General features: G+C 42.5%; 1 protein-coding gene across 1 annotated transcript in view; it reads left to right on the forward strand.

Annotated features, from left to right (window-relative positions):
- plcb4b (phospholipase C, beta 4b) overlaps positions 1 to 16,312 on the forward strand; it is a 46,996-nt gene that overhangs the window by 9,524 nt on the left and 21,160 nt on the right. The window contains exons 5-9 of the mRNA XM_089022192.1: positions 4,715 to 4,790; positions 12,012 to 12,111; positions 13,428 to 13,508; positions 13,682 to 13,741; positions 14,593 to 14,736. Of these exons, the coding sequence (XP_088878318.1) occupies positions 12,028 to 12,111; positions 13,428 to 13,508; positions 13,682 to 13,741; positions 14,593 to 14,736 (369 nt within the window). The 5' untranslated portion in view covers positions 4,715 to 4,790; positions 12,012 to 12,027. The remainder of the gene's footprint in view (positions 1 to 4,714; positions 4,791 to 12,011; positions 12,112 to 13,427; positions 13,509 to 13,681; positions 13,742 to 14,592; positions 14,737 to 16,312) is intronic.

The raw sequence follows: 16,312 nt of genomic DNA on the forward strand, positions 1-16,312 counted from the left end.
AGGGGGTAGCATTTCATCTTTTTTTTCCCCATGTTAGCGCTTTGTTCCAGGTTCAGCTGTTGTTAAAGCGCTATGTAAATGCGCAACATGTATTTATTGTATTGTATTTTGGACACCCGCTCTCATTTCAAGCTCATATAACCCCAGACCCATATTATTTAGTAATTAACTTTTTTTGTGATGAAAGAAGAGTGTCACAGGTTTCTAACGCTGTATTAAATGTTTTTGTAGTCCTAAAATTCAATATTCTGTGGGTCCTGGAATTTGAGTTGTCAGGACAATTCGCTATACGAACACATTTTTTACCATAAAACTCTTTCCTTACACATCATTTTATTTTCTCGGACTTCCTGTCATTATGTCACATTCCGAATTGCCCTAACAGAGTGACAATGACAAAAACCCTGGCACTGGAGTGGACACATTTTTGCACATTGTCTGTTAACATACTTGACTCTCAGCTATGTAAACTTCAGTCTAGAGACTCAAGTGCTCCTACCGTGTTCACATCAGCTAATTTCGAGTCATTTTAACCCATTTCCGTCCATCCGGTTATGAGTAATACCGAAAACAGTGGCCCACATCTCTCCTTTAATCACTCGTGAACGAGGGAAACACGTGGTTGCTGCGACGCTGACCGGATTCTTGTACTTTTAACAACTCTATCCTTCATTTTTAAGGTGCGCGAAGGGATCATTTTATCTGTCTTCTTGACTCACTCGGTGGCAGAACAGAAAAAAAATTAGCCAGTCTCGACTCCCCCGCTCTAACCTTGGAATTTAAATGTTGACTCCTGACAGCTTTATAAGTGTGTGCTGGATATTATTATTCATTTGTTCCATTTATGATCAAAATTTGCTTCAGATTCATCTGACGCTTGGTGGATTTGCCTAAAACCTTGGCACATCACCAAACCTCAAAGTGTATCCTTTATTTGGACTCATTTATCCTATTTTCATCGTTTGTTTTTCTTGCTATCTGTTAGTTTAAACTTTGAGGAGTGTGTCATTGATGACACAGCAACAATTTTCTTGTTTTGAGCCGGTCAGTCAGCCGATTCCAAAAGTAGCCGCGCAAGCCCGAGGTATGACATTACCTTCGCCATGTTTCACAGATGAGCTTCTGGATCACAAGCACTTCCTATTCTTTCATTATTTCTTCATTCGCTCGGCCTTTCCACCTGTTCTCAGATGAACCTGTGCAAATGTGGCAGACGTTTGGATTGATTCCTACATCCTTTTTTGTTCCCATCCTGGCGGGTCTCTGAGCCAATATCGGTCATCTTTTTGCAAAACAATAACGTGACTTTATCCTGGATGCCATCGGGCCTTAGATTCTTATTTGCATTGTCTGACCGAGACTGTTAACCGTCTGTTTCTCTTGCAGGCCACCATAGGCGTCGAAACTTGGCCCTATGTTTGTCTTTGTCATTTTCAACCGAGGGGAGGGGTATTTAAAGAGTGTTTTATTGTTGTTGACTTATTCTTATGTACTGGCTTAGCTGTGCAGTATTTGCTCTTGCATGACAGTTAGGACCATTGAAAGGTTACCAAAACGTGTACGGTCGAATCAGGTTAGACGGCTTTGACGGTTGTCTCAAACAAGAGGTCATTGTAAACTAACGCACCTCTGCAGGAACCAGTTCTCTTTGGACCCCCAAAACTGACCCCTACGATAGCATAGAGCCATGTTGCGTATGTGGAACTGTTGCGGCTTGGAATTGAAGCGGATTTACGTGGGGAAGGAGATGTGGCACAATCTCTTTCTGTCAATGGATGCTACAGCTTCGTGTTTCAACATTTAGCTTGTAGCAGACATGCACATTCCACCATGATGTCCCTGGTCCACTGGTGAAAAGGATGCTTTGATCCTCTTCTTTTTCATCTAGAACTGCTTCATGCCACAAAGAGGGTGCAGACAGTTCTGACGGTTTCATTTATGTCTGTGTCCTTTGTGTTGTGTCACATTATTTGTTATTTAGTGTTTTGGTTTTGCATCAAGATGGCATCGCGAGAGTGGCTGCCTTTACAGCAGCTCCTGTATTTTGTTTTTCTACTTCTTCCTTTCCCTTCTTCTTAATTTCATCACTTTGCTGATGTGAAATGTGGATTTCTCCACTGTGAGGCTAATAAAGGCTATTCCAACCCAAGAGCATTTGTCCATGAAACCTCTGGAGCACAAAGTCTTTCATTCTCCTTTCAAGAGGTCCGAGTGCCCCTTTGTTGAATTGATTTAACACCAAAATAAACAGTCCTTTTCAATCTGCTGCCGCCTTAAGGCTACTATTTCAAATCTGGCAAAAACAATCCCACTGGCTCTTTGGGAATGCAGCTGCATGACAAAAACCTGGATATTTGCTTTTGAGAGCGCTGCTGTTGTTTTATGTCCCAAAGGAGCCATACAAAACAGGAAGATGGCTGAGAAATAACCCCTCCCGGGGGGTTTTTGGGGCAACTGATATTCAAGCAGACACCAGGGACACCAGGTCCAGGGTTCCCGAGCTGTGGCTATGCTGTTGTTTGATGCGTCCAAAAACTTCCTTCCTTGTGTTGACTGCATAAAACATTAGTTTCTCTGTGACGCTGTGTTATATTTAGAAGAGCCTATTCCAGGTAACATGGGAGAGAATGACACTTGGCCGTGTCCCATCTCATGATATCCGTGGGATATGCTGTGTGTGTGTGTGTGTGTGTGTGTGTGTGTGTGTGTGTGTGTGTGTGTGTGTGTGTGTGTGTGTGTGTGTGTGTGTGTGTGTGTGTGTGTGTGTGTGTGTGTGAGTGTGTGAGTCTGCACCGTTTTTTTAATCTCTTGCGACATTGTCAATGGTGAAATGACGCCGCAGGCTCTGCCTCTGTACATTTTGTAAATCCTCGCCGAGACCGCTGCTTTAATGATAATTGCTCACGTTGTGTCCTCTCAAATACGGTGAACGCCTATACAGAACAGTACATCCTTGCGCGGTCTCAATCCCGACAGAGAGCTCTCGACTGGATTGCCACTCAGCGTGTAGGTTGCATTGTCATTGATGCTGCTCTTATTTTGACAATATACGTTGGACTTTTTTTTTCTTTGCAGGTATTATGGTTGACGTCACTTTCCTAACTGCTCGCCTAATACAAAAAAAAAATAATATGCTATTAACTCATTCACTGCTAGATGTGTAAAAATGTGTCCACTCCAGTGCCAGGGTTTTTATTGTCACTCGAATTCCAGGACCCACAGAATATTGGGTTTTAGGACTACATTAACATTTAATGCAGTATAAGAAATCTTAGACTCTCTTCTTTTATCGGAGAAAATGTGTTCATTCTTAAATTATATTGATCTGGAGTTACATGAGCTTGAAATGAGGGTGGCTGTGTGAAATACAATGCAACACATACATATTGGTTTATATAGGGCTTTAAAACCAGCTGAAGATGGAACAAAGCACTAACATGGAAAAAAGGGAAATCCTTCTCCCTTGTGGAAGGGAAAATATATTGCCATAGGCCATGTCCAGCGCTTTATAGGCACCCAAATAAGAAAAAAACAAAACCTGAACAAATTCGGGAATTGTGTTCTGTCATATTTTCAATTCCCGAAAAAAATCGTGAATAGCAGTGAATTAGTTAAAAATCTGTCTTCCCCATTGACATGATTGAATTGGATTATCCTCTATTAGTCTCACAGTGGAAACATTGACACAGCAGCAAAATTTCACAGCAGCAAAGTTATGGAAGGAAGAGGAAAGGAAAGGAAGAAGTAGAAAAACAAAATACAGGAGCTACTGGTAAGGCAGCCATTCTCGCGGCGTCATGTTGAAGTCAAAACAACCAAAAAAACAAAAAAAAAAACAAAATATGACACCACAAAGACACAGACAGTCATTCAATTTTAAGCACTTTCGGCACCCTCTTTTTTGCATGAAGCAGTTGTAGATGAAATATCGAGGATCAAAGTGTTCTTTTCGCCAGTGGATCAGGGACGACATGGTGAGATGTGCACGTCTGCTACAAGCTAATTGTTGAAGGCAAACACGAAGCTGTAGCAATCATTGACGAAAAGAGATTGTCTCACATCTCCTGTCCCACGTAAATCCGCTTCAATTCCAAGCCGCGACAGTTCCGCATACACATTGGCGCTCTTTTCTTATCATCGCAGGCTCCTCAAGCCAAGCATCCATCCAGCTGCAAACTGTCCAACAACAAAATGAATAGAAATGGCTTGATGCTGTTCCAATCATTTAAAAATGGGGAGAGTCCCTCAACACAGCCTTTATGCTTCTGGCGGCGTGCCCTTCGTGCCTTGCATTTATCCGTTTATCTTTGTACCAAGCAACCGCGCAGCCGCAAGCACTTCCTGTCTTTGCTTGGGAAAGCCTATGGAATTATTTAGCACTTCATCTCTTCAAAAAATGGACTCAAAAGGCGATGAAAGATGTCTTGTTCTTTTAAATGCATTTGCAGATATTGGTACTTTTGGTAATATCGTAAAAGCGAACTAGCATAGAGAAGGAAAAGTCATTTGTAAACAGTAATCACTATTGTCCCTCAGTGTGTGTGCTGTGTGTGTATGTGTGTGCCTATGAAACCCCCCTCTAGGCGCCTTTATTATTACTGTAAGTGTACACCATGAGACTGAAGTCAGCAGCGTGATTACACTCAAGAATGATTTAATTTTCTTCTCGCTGTCTTCGTGACCCCCTTTTTTTCTTTCTTTTTCTGTATTTCAGAGTGGTCTGGTGCTGGCCTTTGCTGTTTACCCTCCCCCTCACTCCCCCCCCTCGTTTTGCCACCCCACCCTGCTCGGTAAGTACATCAAGAAAACGTTTGGTAATTATTTTTAATGCAATGATAGTACAGACGCTCCCCAACTTACAAACATTTGCGTTACGAATAGCGGCACATCTGAACATTTTTGTGGGTACTGTATGTAAAAAAATCTTTGGGCAGGGATGCTCGCATGCGATTGGCTGCGTACTATGCTTCACGCACACAGACACATTAGAGGTTTCAAAGGCTGGATGTTTACGCGACGGACACAAAGGCTGACCAATCGCCGCCCTGCTATACTGAAGTGTTGCCAACGAGTTCAGGCCCCAATCCGCCGAACTCTCTTACGATTGGCTGCGTAGAGTAATGTGGGCGAGGAGGAAATCCTTCTTCCCAGTTGAGGTGAATGGCGATGCCAAAAAGTAATGGCTGCTGGCATGTCATTCACTAATTACGTGCCAGCAACAATGGCTTCCTGAAGACCCAAGAATATGTCGTCGTACTACAGTAGGTGTGAATTTATTTTACGACTGTTAGAGCGTCTGTGTTTTATACTTCCCCGGTCAGTGTTTGACTTAAAGGACAACCGACGCCCCGGACAAGTTGTGTCCATAGTTTGTAAAATGGCTTCAAATGACTTCTACTGCGCGTATTTTACAAAGATTCCACCGCATATAGCTATAGTTTACGTTCTGAGACTCGCGCTGAATATTCCGTAAGTCTTGTTTTTGAGTTGGTGACGAGTCCTCACGTCATGGAAGGAACGCCCCTGACCGAGAAAGGAGACATTGTAGCAGTCCTTTCATCACGTCAATGCATTTTGCGATACTTTGTTTGGTCTGAAAACTTCGTGTTGATCAGTGTTGATGGCGAAATTAGAAGGAAAACACATAAATAACGCGATGGTGAATCGTTGTGTGTTGCACCAAGACTTCTATTTGATATTCGCTGATAAAACTTCCCAGGAGACAATTTCCACGGAGCTTTGTCGCCATCTTCTGCCTTTTTTTGGTGCTACCCCCCCCCCCCCCCAGATACCTCAAAATGACACGGAATAAATTCTTTAATCGATTGCAAACATGTATGCTTTCCTCTTCAGAAGTATTTGAATCATATTCATAACTGGATGAGTAACAAGAAAGCATCTTCTCCGAATCTGAAGCCATTGTTTTGATTCTCGAGCAAGGCAAGACGTCTTGGAGTGACACCACGAACAAGGGGGCGGGATCTCATGAAACTGACCACTTCCGGTTTCAAATTGAAGTAGTTTTTAGACACTAAGTCATTTTTATTGGTGTTTTGCATTTGGCTAAAAATATCATACTGCGTGTTTTGGGTATTTTAGCTGCTATAAAACGGTTTTCTGATCTCAGTTAGGAAACAAAAAAGTGTCGGTAGTCCTTTAAACATACATTCCATATAAACATAGCACTGAAGCAACTTACGAACAAATTCACTTAACGGACAACCGTTTGGAACGTATCTCGTTTATAAGGTGGGGAGCTGCGGTTGGGTAACTGCGGTTAATCCAATGACATCACTGATGCTAGTTGGTCTGCGAAGTTGGTGAGTAATTAAAAATGGCGTCCTTTTCTCCAATCATGAATAAAATGCAACGATGAAACAGTTCAAATTAAGTTCTGAGTCGCTAAAGGCGAGTACTTTCACTAAGCTGCATAAACAAGACTCCGAGGCCATTTCTCGGCGCATTAATTCCACGGGTGGGGATGGAAACATAACTATGTGTGGCTAATGATGGGTCAAGCAATTTGTGTCAAGGCCCAAGGGAACCTTCAGGCCCGGTGGCCTTGTGAGGTTCCCCCCAATCCCCTCCTTCTGTTCTGTCCCTGTCAGTATAAATAAACACTAGGGCTGCAGATCACACGGCTGGAATGTTTGTCTGTGTACTTGTTATTGAGTTGAGACCGTGTGCGCATCTGCCTGATGAAGAAGGCCATGGCTGGCCCCTGGGTTACCATGGCGACCAGTTCTGTCAGAGATGAGCAACATCTGCGGAGGGTTTGTTTATCAGGCAGGTTTTCCTCCTTTTGCTCATCTTGCTGTCTGCCTGAGAAGCACTTGTTGCAGAAGAGCATTTCAATGACTTCTTTCTTTGTACCCCCAAGGGCCAGGGGGGTCCATTATATTACTATTATATACTCTATATAATATATCTTGTTGTTGTTGCTTTGGAAAAGAATGCATCCGTATGACTCGTTTATTGCTCGGATCTATAGTTGCGGTTCCTTCCAGCTGTCCTCAGGACCTCTCGCAGAAGGCTGAGCTCAGAAAACGACTCTTATTACGGGGAAGCATGTAACATCTGGACCTCAGAGCTTCTCCTCCTCCACCTTCTCTCTATATGGACATGTTCTATTTTCCTCCCCTCCCCCTCCCCCACCCCTCTGGCTGCCTCGCCAGTAGCCTACCAAGGATGCGCACATTCCCGATTAATTCATACCTATTTGGGCAATGGGAGAAATCCCTTATTTTTGTCCAGCTCATCCTCCCCCCCTACCCCGTCCTGTCTTCCCCTTTGCTGTCTTTAACTCACAAGTATGTTTATAGCGACCCCCCCCCCCCCCCCCCCCCCATCCCCTGTTATGGAGAGCAATCATATTTCAGATTTGACATTAATGCAACCAGGTGGAATTGCATTCTGGGTTCGAGTTCATTTCGAAGTCTTAAAGTGGCCATAGAATACATCCAAATTTATATCGCGCTTTCACAACAGCTGTAACAAAGTGTTTCACCTAATAGTCAACACAAAGCAAAATAATAAACACAACAGAAACATTGTGCAATCTTAACGACTTTTCCCATGTACTCTGATGTTTGAGTGCAAGACAAACATTTTATTACATGAAGCAGTTCTAGATAAAAGAGGAGAGCATAAAAGCCTCATTTTCACCAGTGGATCAGAGACGTCATGGTGGACCTTGTTCACAAACTCAAATGAGAGCGTGGAAATTGTCCTTTTGGCAAGATGAAATCATTTCCATTTAAAAGCACAAGTGTCTCATACAATACTGTACACTTTGGGTAGTGTGTGCGTGTGTGTGTGTGTGTGTGTGTGTGTGTGTGTGTGTGTGTGTGTGTGTGTGCGCGTGTGCGTGTGTGTGTGTGTGTGTGTGTGTGTGTGTGTGTGTGTGTGTGTGTGTGTGTGTGTGTGTGTGTGTGTGTGTGTGTGTGTGTGTGATTTTCAGGGGGAGGGGTGTCCTGTTTGTACTTTGAATATTTCAGACCATGTTTGGGCAAAAGTGCTTCTTCAGGAGATCCTTGCTCAAGTTATGTGTATTTGGGCAAACTGAACCTTTGGCCTCCTAATCTGCTATCACTGAGACCATCAAATATATATACACATGCGCGCACACACACACACACAGTATTTCACAGCAGTGGGCAGCTCATGATGTAAAATGGTAATTTGCCATATAATTTGATGTTTTCATTCTCGAGGACAAAGTCAGTTATCTAATGTATTTTTGCCCAAAGAATTCCAGCGCTGGCGGGTTGTCCCCCCACCACCCCCAACTCTCCCTGTGGCACCTTTGTCACCTCCCAAATCAGGCACAAATGCCTCTGCGCTCAGATTAGATTTAAGCCTGTCGATTTAGATTGTAGCGTCCTCACATGCCAGCGGGAAAGATTATTGTATGAATATTAGGCCATCTGTGTGTGTGTTTGCCGTGTGGCAGGGCAGCCTGAAACGACAGTTTGGCACTTAGATTTTGACCCTTTCTACCCATTCTTTTACGTCCCCCTGCCTGTCTTGTTTTTGTCCTTCCTCAGTATTCATCAACATAACAGTAGCTCTGCCATGAAATGCTTTTAATTGAACACGTCTTCCGCTCCCACGCTTGCTTGCATTCAACGTGCTCCCAAATAACCCCGAGGACAGTCGTTATTTAACCGCCCGTTCACCCCACCACCTCCTCAAAAGCCTTCTTTCACCCATGTCATTGCCCTCAGCTCAGCAGACACGCATGCACACACGCACATTTGTTTGAGTCTCGTCGACTCAGTAAAAGCTTCAGGCCATCATTTATTAGGGAGACGCTTCGTCCATTAAGCCATGTGTTAAATTCTTTGGATAGCTCAATTTGGCAATTTTATAGTTTTTTTAAAGTGATTTAGGTTTACGTGAAATGCGGAGTAGGGCTTTTTTTTTTTTTTTTTTTTTTTTTTTACAAAAGCGGTAAGATCTTAATGACGACATGTTTGTACTTAAAAGGCTCTCGAATAAATGTGATGTTTAGAAAAAGGGGGAGCTTGTAACCTCTTATGTTGTGGGTCAAATTAACCCGTTTGAAACATCCCCCAACGCTCTAAAAATAAAAATCCAGATAAAAATAAATATATAGTGACTGTCATGCAAGGCAGATTCGGTCTAAGAAAGGAATGGAAAGGTTGGTACTGTTGGACAGCGTTAGCGTATGGCGCCGATGCGTATGTAGAACTGTTGCGGCTTGGAATTGAAGCAGATTTACGTGGGATAGGACATGTGAGACAATCTCTTTTCGTCAATGCATGCTACAGCTTCATGTTTGCTTTCAACATTTAGCTTGGAGCAGACATTTGACCATGATGTCCCTGATCCACTGGTGAAAAGGACGCATTGATCCTCTCCTCTTTCATCTAGAACTGCTTCATACAACAGAGGGTGGAAAAAGTACTTAAGATCGATTGTCTTGTATGTTGTGTCACATTATTTGTTACTTTAGTTTTTTTGTTCTATTGACTTCAAGATAGCGCCGCGAGAGGGGCTCCCTTTTACAGCAGCTCCTGTATTTTGTTTTTCTACTTCTTCCTTTCCTTTCCTCTTACTTTCATCACTTTGCTTGCTGTGAAATGTAAATTTCTCCACTGTGAGACTAAAAAAAGACTCATCCAATCCAAGAACATGAGCTGTAATCATGAAATATTAACAGCGTATAAGGCACGGGATAAAAAAAAATGATGTCAAAATGAATATTTCCTCATAAAAAAACAGAGAATGTCCAAAGTTTTGGGGCATGTCATACAAAGATAAAGTGCTAGGCATATATCAATTAATTAAAAATAAGAATAAATGTAAGCGTAGAGCACTGGGATCAAAGTCAAGACCCGGGGGCCAAATCTGGCCCGCCACATCATTGTATTCAGCCCGCGCAAGTAAATTTATCATGATGCTAGCTGAAGTCCGAACCAAAATTTCAAATTGTCGTACATAAGCCACAATAACAGTCACTATTCTTGACTTCTAATTTGAAAAGTAGTTATGTATCAGTTTGTTGTGCGTTCTGTACGTAATATGTGGAGGGCATTAAATATTCTAATGGCTTCCCCAAATTCATAAGAGGAAACCGTAACTACAATGTGGCCTGCGGCAAAAAATGAGTTTGACAACCTTAGTGTAGATTCTTAATGTCACTCGTCTCGAGTACCTCACGTGAATTGAACCCCGTCCTCTCTCAACCTTTCCACTGCCTGACGGATGTAGCCTCATTTTAGTTTATGAGGTTTGGGACCGCTGGGTGTTCTCTATCTTTCATAATTGTCTCCTTGTCGGGGTTTTGGACAGGTGGTTTCGGACGTTACTCGCCTCCACCTCAGTCTCTCACCTGCGCTGTCCCAAACGGAACCCAAAGCTGTTATTGGACGTCATCGGCGTCATCTCTCGGGGAAAATATTCCCTAACGCGTTCTGCAGAGATAGCCTCGCCTCCGTCAGGACGGCGCAACCCAATTAAACTAAATTAAGATCCATCTACAATCTGATTTGGAATTATTTGGTAGATTGAGTCCGGTTGGGGTCGTCATTGGGGTCGTCATTGGAATATATACATAAGATGTCTAAAACATACGGAATATGGAATCAAATGCCCATTGCACCCCTTTCATTGTCTACTGGTGTCGCCCAATTCAATAGCAGACCCCCCTTCCATTGGCCTCTTTTCGCTCTCTGTCACATACAGCGGTTGGCCTCAGCCGTCTCACCCCCGACTGATTGACAGCCGCTCTTTTGTGGCGTCTCGCCCCTTGCCCCTCACTTGTCGTTTTCCCTGCGTGTGCCCTTCTTACTCCCTCACTCTCTCTGGGTTTGTCCATATTTCTTCCTTCTGTAGTAATCAGTCTCCAGAGTTACTAAAACATGTCCAGTCAAGTTTAATTACAGATATCTTTATTAAAAAAAGACAAAGAAAAAGATTTTTCACTCATTCACTGCCAGACAATGTGCAAAAATGTGTCCACTCCAGTGCCTGGGTTTTTGTCATTTTCATTCAAATTCCTGGACCCACAGAATATTGAGTTTTAGGACTACATAAACATTCAATGCAGCGTAAGAAACCTTAGACTCTCTTCTTTCATCATAAAGAGAGTTAATTCCTAAGTTATATGGGTCTGGAGTTATCTGAGCTTGAAATGGGGGTGGCTGTACAAAATACAATACAATACATATTGATCTATATAGAGCTTTAACAACTGCTGAAGCTATAACAAAGCGCTAATATGCACAAAAGTCAAATGCTGCCCCCTCTTGGAAGGGAAAAAAACATTGCCAGAGGTCTGACCAGTGCTTGATTGGCACCTCCGCAAGAAAAAAATCCAAAACCCAAACCAATTCGGAATGGTGCTTCACGTCATATATTCAATTCCCAAATAAATTGGGAATTGGCAGTGAATGAGTTAACAAACTGCAGTAGCAAAATATTTGCACGGTTTTACTTGCTATCTCACTCGCGAAAATTCATCCCCGCAAGTCAAATGTTGTGGTTTTTTTTTGCTCTCTCTGCACACCATCTATTCGTTATTGAGTGGGGATTTTTCACGGTTCACCACGAGTGGCAGCGACCCCTCCATTTTGAAATAGTCATAAAATAAAGAAATACACCACTCAAATCGAGTCAATAAACTTTCCGGGTGGTTAATCGCGCCGCTTTCCACGGGGAGAGGTGCTGTGTTGCGTCGGGCTGGCATAGGAAAAGGCCATGAACAAGGTTAGGCAGACAGATCGTTAAAACTCTTCCAAGTGTTGAAGCAATCTGTCTAGGAGATTTTATTGTCGAAAAATTAGCTTTCTAGGACCCCGCTAGCAAATTTGGACAAATGGACACGGTCGCATTTTGTTTTCTTACATTCTATTTTCCCACCAGTCAAGGCCTGCTACAGTCAACCCCCAAAAAGAATTGAAATGATCCTTCCTTGTCCTTCGCCATGTGCGTTTAGCATATCTTCAACTCATTAACCGCCTTATGTGTGACTCCTTTTGTCGCAGGTCAGGTTGAGCAGCCATGACCAAGTGGTACGAGTTCAACTGGCAGAAGAATGTGCCCGAATTCATGCAGGAGGGCGCACCATTCGACAGGTTTGATGAGGTACCACCAAAAAAAGGCCCAAAATCACCCATTCATTTAGCAAGCACTTGAAGGTGATATTCCCGTCTTGATTTTTAATAGTGTTCGCCAATTCCACACACACACACACACACACACACACACACACACACACACACACACACACACACACACACACACACACACACACACACACACACACACACTGAAGCAAATATATTAACCAACACAGATTTTTTTTCTCTCCCACAAGCAACTCCCCTACTGAGTGACATATGCTTCCAAGACTTAATGTTTTTTATTCTGTGTTTTTCCCTTCCATAAGGGCGCAGCATTTGCCTTTTATACAACCCTCCCCATTTCAAGCTCAGATAACTCCAGACCCATATAACTTAGGAATTAACTCTTTTTTTCTCTGATAAAAGATGAGAGTCTAAGGTTTCTTCCTTTTATCCAATAACACGCTGTTTGAAAAAAAACAACACTACCAAGCAAACTGTGGCGCTTTGATGGCTAATGCGCGACATGAATGAACGACCTGGCGAGGTAAATAAGGCCAAGACCTCTGTTTATGTTACCCACAAGGGGGTAGCATTTCCCTTTTTTCCATGTTAGCTCTTTGTTCCAGCTTCAGCTGTTGTTAAAAGGCGCTTGAAATAAAACATATTATTATTATTATTATTATTATTATTATTAAAGCCCTATATAAACTAATATGCATGTATTGCATTGTATTTTGGACAGCTGCCCCCAGTTCAAGCTCAGATAACTCCAGACCTATATAACTTGGGAATTAACTATTTTTTCTGATAAAAGAAGTGAGTCTAAGGTTTGTAACACTGTATTGAATCTTTATGTATTCCTAAAACTCAATAGTCAATGGTTCCAGGTATTTGAGTGAAAATGACCAAAAAAAAAACCCTGGCACTGGAGTGGACACATTTTTGGCAGGGAATGAGTTAATAAATAACTAGTTTTCAAATTTGAAGTAAAAAATAATGACTGTTATTGTGGTTTACATGGCACAATTTGAAATTTTGGTTCAGACTGTAGTAAGCGTCGTAGAATTCCACAGGTTTTATTTGCTTTCATTGACTGAATAAAATGACGTGGCAGGCCAGATTTTGCCCCCGAGCCTTGACTTTGACACCCGTGACCTAAATTGGCCTCAAAGTGCCCTCGAGCTCGCAACGTGAAGGTCATTGACCAAACCCAGAAAACAGGTGTGTCCACTGGAGTGGACATATTTTTGTGCATTGTCTGGCAGTGAATGAGTTAAAACATACACACTGAAACTAAATACGGATGACCTTATTAACTATTTTGCCTCTTTTCAGGACCCATACATCTTTGAACCCAATTGTCAGGTTAAAGTCGATGAGTATGGCTTCTTCATCTCCTGGAAAAGCGAAGGAAAGGTAGATCTTCATCACCTTTTTTATGTAGCCTTGATTAGAGTCTCATTTTGCTTGAGGTGTCAATGTGACCCACAGTTGCATCACTCCTACCAGATGAATATTTAAAACCAACACATGTCTAGTTCCTTGCTCGCTAATTGCCCGTCTCTCCACTTCCTCATCTCCCCCTGCAGGAGGGCCAGGTGCTGGAGTGCTCCCTCATCAACAGTATCCGTGTCGGCGCTGTCCCTAAGGTGAGGAAAAAGTGCGCGCAGCACCAAAACCGCCCCCCACGGTGATGAAAAAGCTGAACGCAGATATCATTCTTTTATGTTGAGAGCTGCGCTTTTTATTTTTGATGCACCAGGTTAAGGAGTTTGCACGTTGGGGTCAAAAGCTGACACTGAGAAGACTCTCACACAGGTCATTATGCCACAGTATGAGAGCTAAAATAGAGATCCACTTTCTGTCTGTGTTTTTAATGATATGGAGGAAGATAGAGGTACAAACTAAAGGATGGATAAGTCTACGGTATGCATATTTAATCAGTGGCGGAGACCGTGAATCTGATCTATTTCGGCCAGCAGAGAAAGCTTTGCAGGCCTCAACTGTCCGCCACTGTTTCATATCAAGAACAGTGCATGTAAGGCCACCTATCAAGATGGTGTGGCCAGATATTGGCTCCTTTTGTTTGTTGTGTTTCTGCAGCTGTGCTACGGGGGAGACAAACACGCACACACACACACACACACGCACGCACAAACACACAGTGGCGGTGAGAGGGCTTCTCTTGCGAGGCTAACGTTATTACTTACACAAGCACACATAATGCAATGAGCCACGCGGGAGACGAATGGCACTTAGTTTGCAGATCTGCCGGCCTGGCTCTGCCTGTTGCTAGGTGCTTTCACTATTAACACACACACACACACACTTTGATATACAGCACGCGATTGGGCGTGTTGTGCAGTAGTGGGAAGTAAAAAACTACACTAGAGTAAATTTTTCAATCATGAATATAAATAATCAGAAAAATTATGACAAATTAGTGGATCTCCTCTGAATTTCTTACATACATCCTCACTGGTTCTTCTCTCCATGCCAGGACCCAAAGATCCTGTCGTCGTTCGAGGCCATGGGCAAGACAGAGGCGGACTTGGAGGGCTGCATCATCTGCATTTGCAGCGGCGCCGACTTGGTGAACCTTAACTTTATGTTTATGGTGGCGGAGAACCCAGACACGGCCAGGGTGAGTTTGTTACAGAACCAAAGCTTTTTTTAGATAGTTCGCAATATGTTGCTTGCCACATGTCTCGCAAAACTAAGTCCTCATAAAAACAACTTTTTAGACATCCCAACTACAATATGCAACAAGTTGATAAAAGTCAGCTAAACTGACTTTAAAAAGCTGAATTTAGCTCCCTTGTTCAAGACAACTGCTCGTTGCTATATCTCACTCAGCTTGCAAAAACTGATGTTAATAATTAACTCATTCACTGCCATTCACAAATTTATTAGGGAATTGAAAACATCAAGTAGAGCGCTGTTCCCGAATTTGTTCGGGTTTTGTTTATTTTCATGCTTAGGTGTATAAAGCGCCAGAGGCCATGTTTTTTTTCCACAAGGGGGCGGCATTTCCCTTTTTTCCATTTTAGCGCTTTGTTTCAGCATCAGCTACTGTATTGTTAAAGCGCTACATATACCGATATGCATGTATTGCATTGTATTTTGGACAGCCACCATCATTTCAAGCTCAAATAACTCCAGACCTAGAAAACGTAGGAATTAACTCTTTTTTTCTGATGAGAGAAGAGAGTCTAAGGTTTCTAACTCTGTCTTGAATTTTTGTGTAGTCCTAAAACTCAATATTCTGTGGGTTCTGCAATTTGAGTGAAAATGACAAAAACCCTGGCACTGGAGGGGGCACATTTTTGCGCGGTTGGCAGTGAGCAAGTCAATGTTAATTCCTATAATAATCTCCATCTTTATTGGGTGATTTTAATTAAAAAAAAACAATTAAAAAATCTGTTTACACGCTGCGGTGTTTGCCGCCACGGGGTGACCAATATTTATTCATCAACATACACACACACACACTCACGCGCAGATCGTGTTTGCCCACAGGTTTACTTGTTCAGACACACACACCTCTCACCAAGACACCGTCAGCACCTTCCGGCGTGCACATGGCCAATTGTAAGCAGACCTCAAAACGTGATAGTTATTTACATCAACACACATGCGCACACACACGCCATAAGAGCTCGTGTCATCTCGCTTAATGGCTTTATCTTGATGTCAGGCCTGTGGTAGCCATGTATAGTTTTTAGTTGGTGTTTTTTTTGAATCAAATTTAATGTACCAAAATATACAGAAACACTGAAAGCACCCTAACCCCACCCCCCCAAAAAAGCATGTCTTGATTCAAGACACTGCTGCATGATATGCTGCTTGCTATACAGCATAGATGTCAAAGTCAAATGCCATGCTTGCTAAAGTCCGAACCAAAATTTTGTAAATCCACAATAACAGTCATTATTTGAAAAATACCTTATTTTCCGGTGTATAAAACATACCCAAAAGCCTTCATTTTGTTCCATAGATGACCCTGCGCCTTATAGGCAGATGCGCCATATATGTGAAGCAATATTGAGCCACAATCACTAATGCCAGCAGCATCCCACCTCCTGTAGAAGAAGTATTGCATAGCGCCTTATAATGTGGTGTGTCTTATATATGGAAAACTTTTAGATATTTATATATTATATTTGGACATTTTTTTGGCATTCATTGAAGGTGCACCTTATAGTCTGGTGCGCCTTATA

This window comes from Hippocampus bargibanti, linkage group LG19 (genome assembly GCF_051943395.1).
Source record: "Hippocampus bargibanti isolate YZ-2025 linkage group LG19, ASM5194339v1, whole genome shotgun sequence".
NCBI classification, from domain to species: domain Eukaryota; kingdom Metazoa; phylum Chordata; class Actinopteri; order Syngnathiformes; family Syngnathidae; genus Hippocampus; species Hippocampus bargibanti.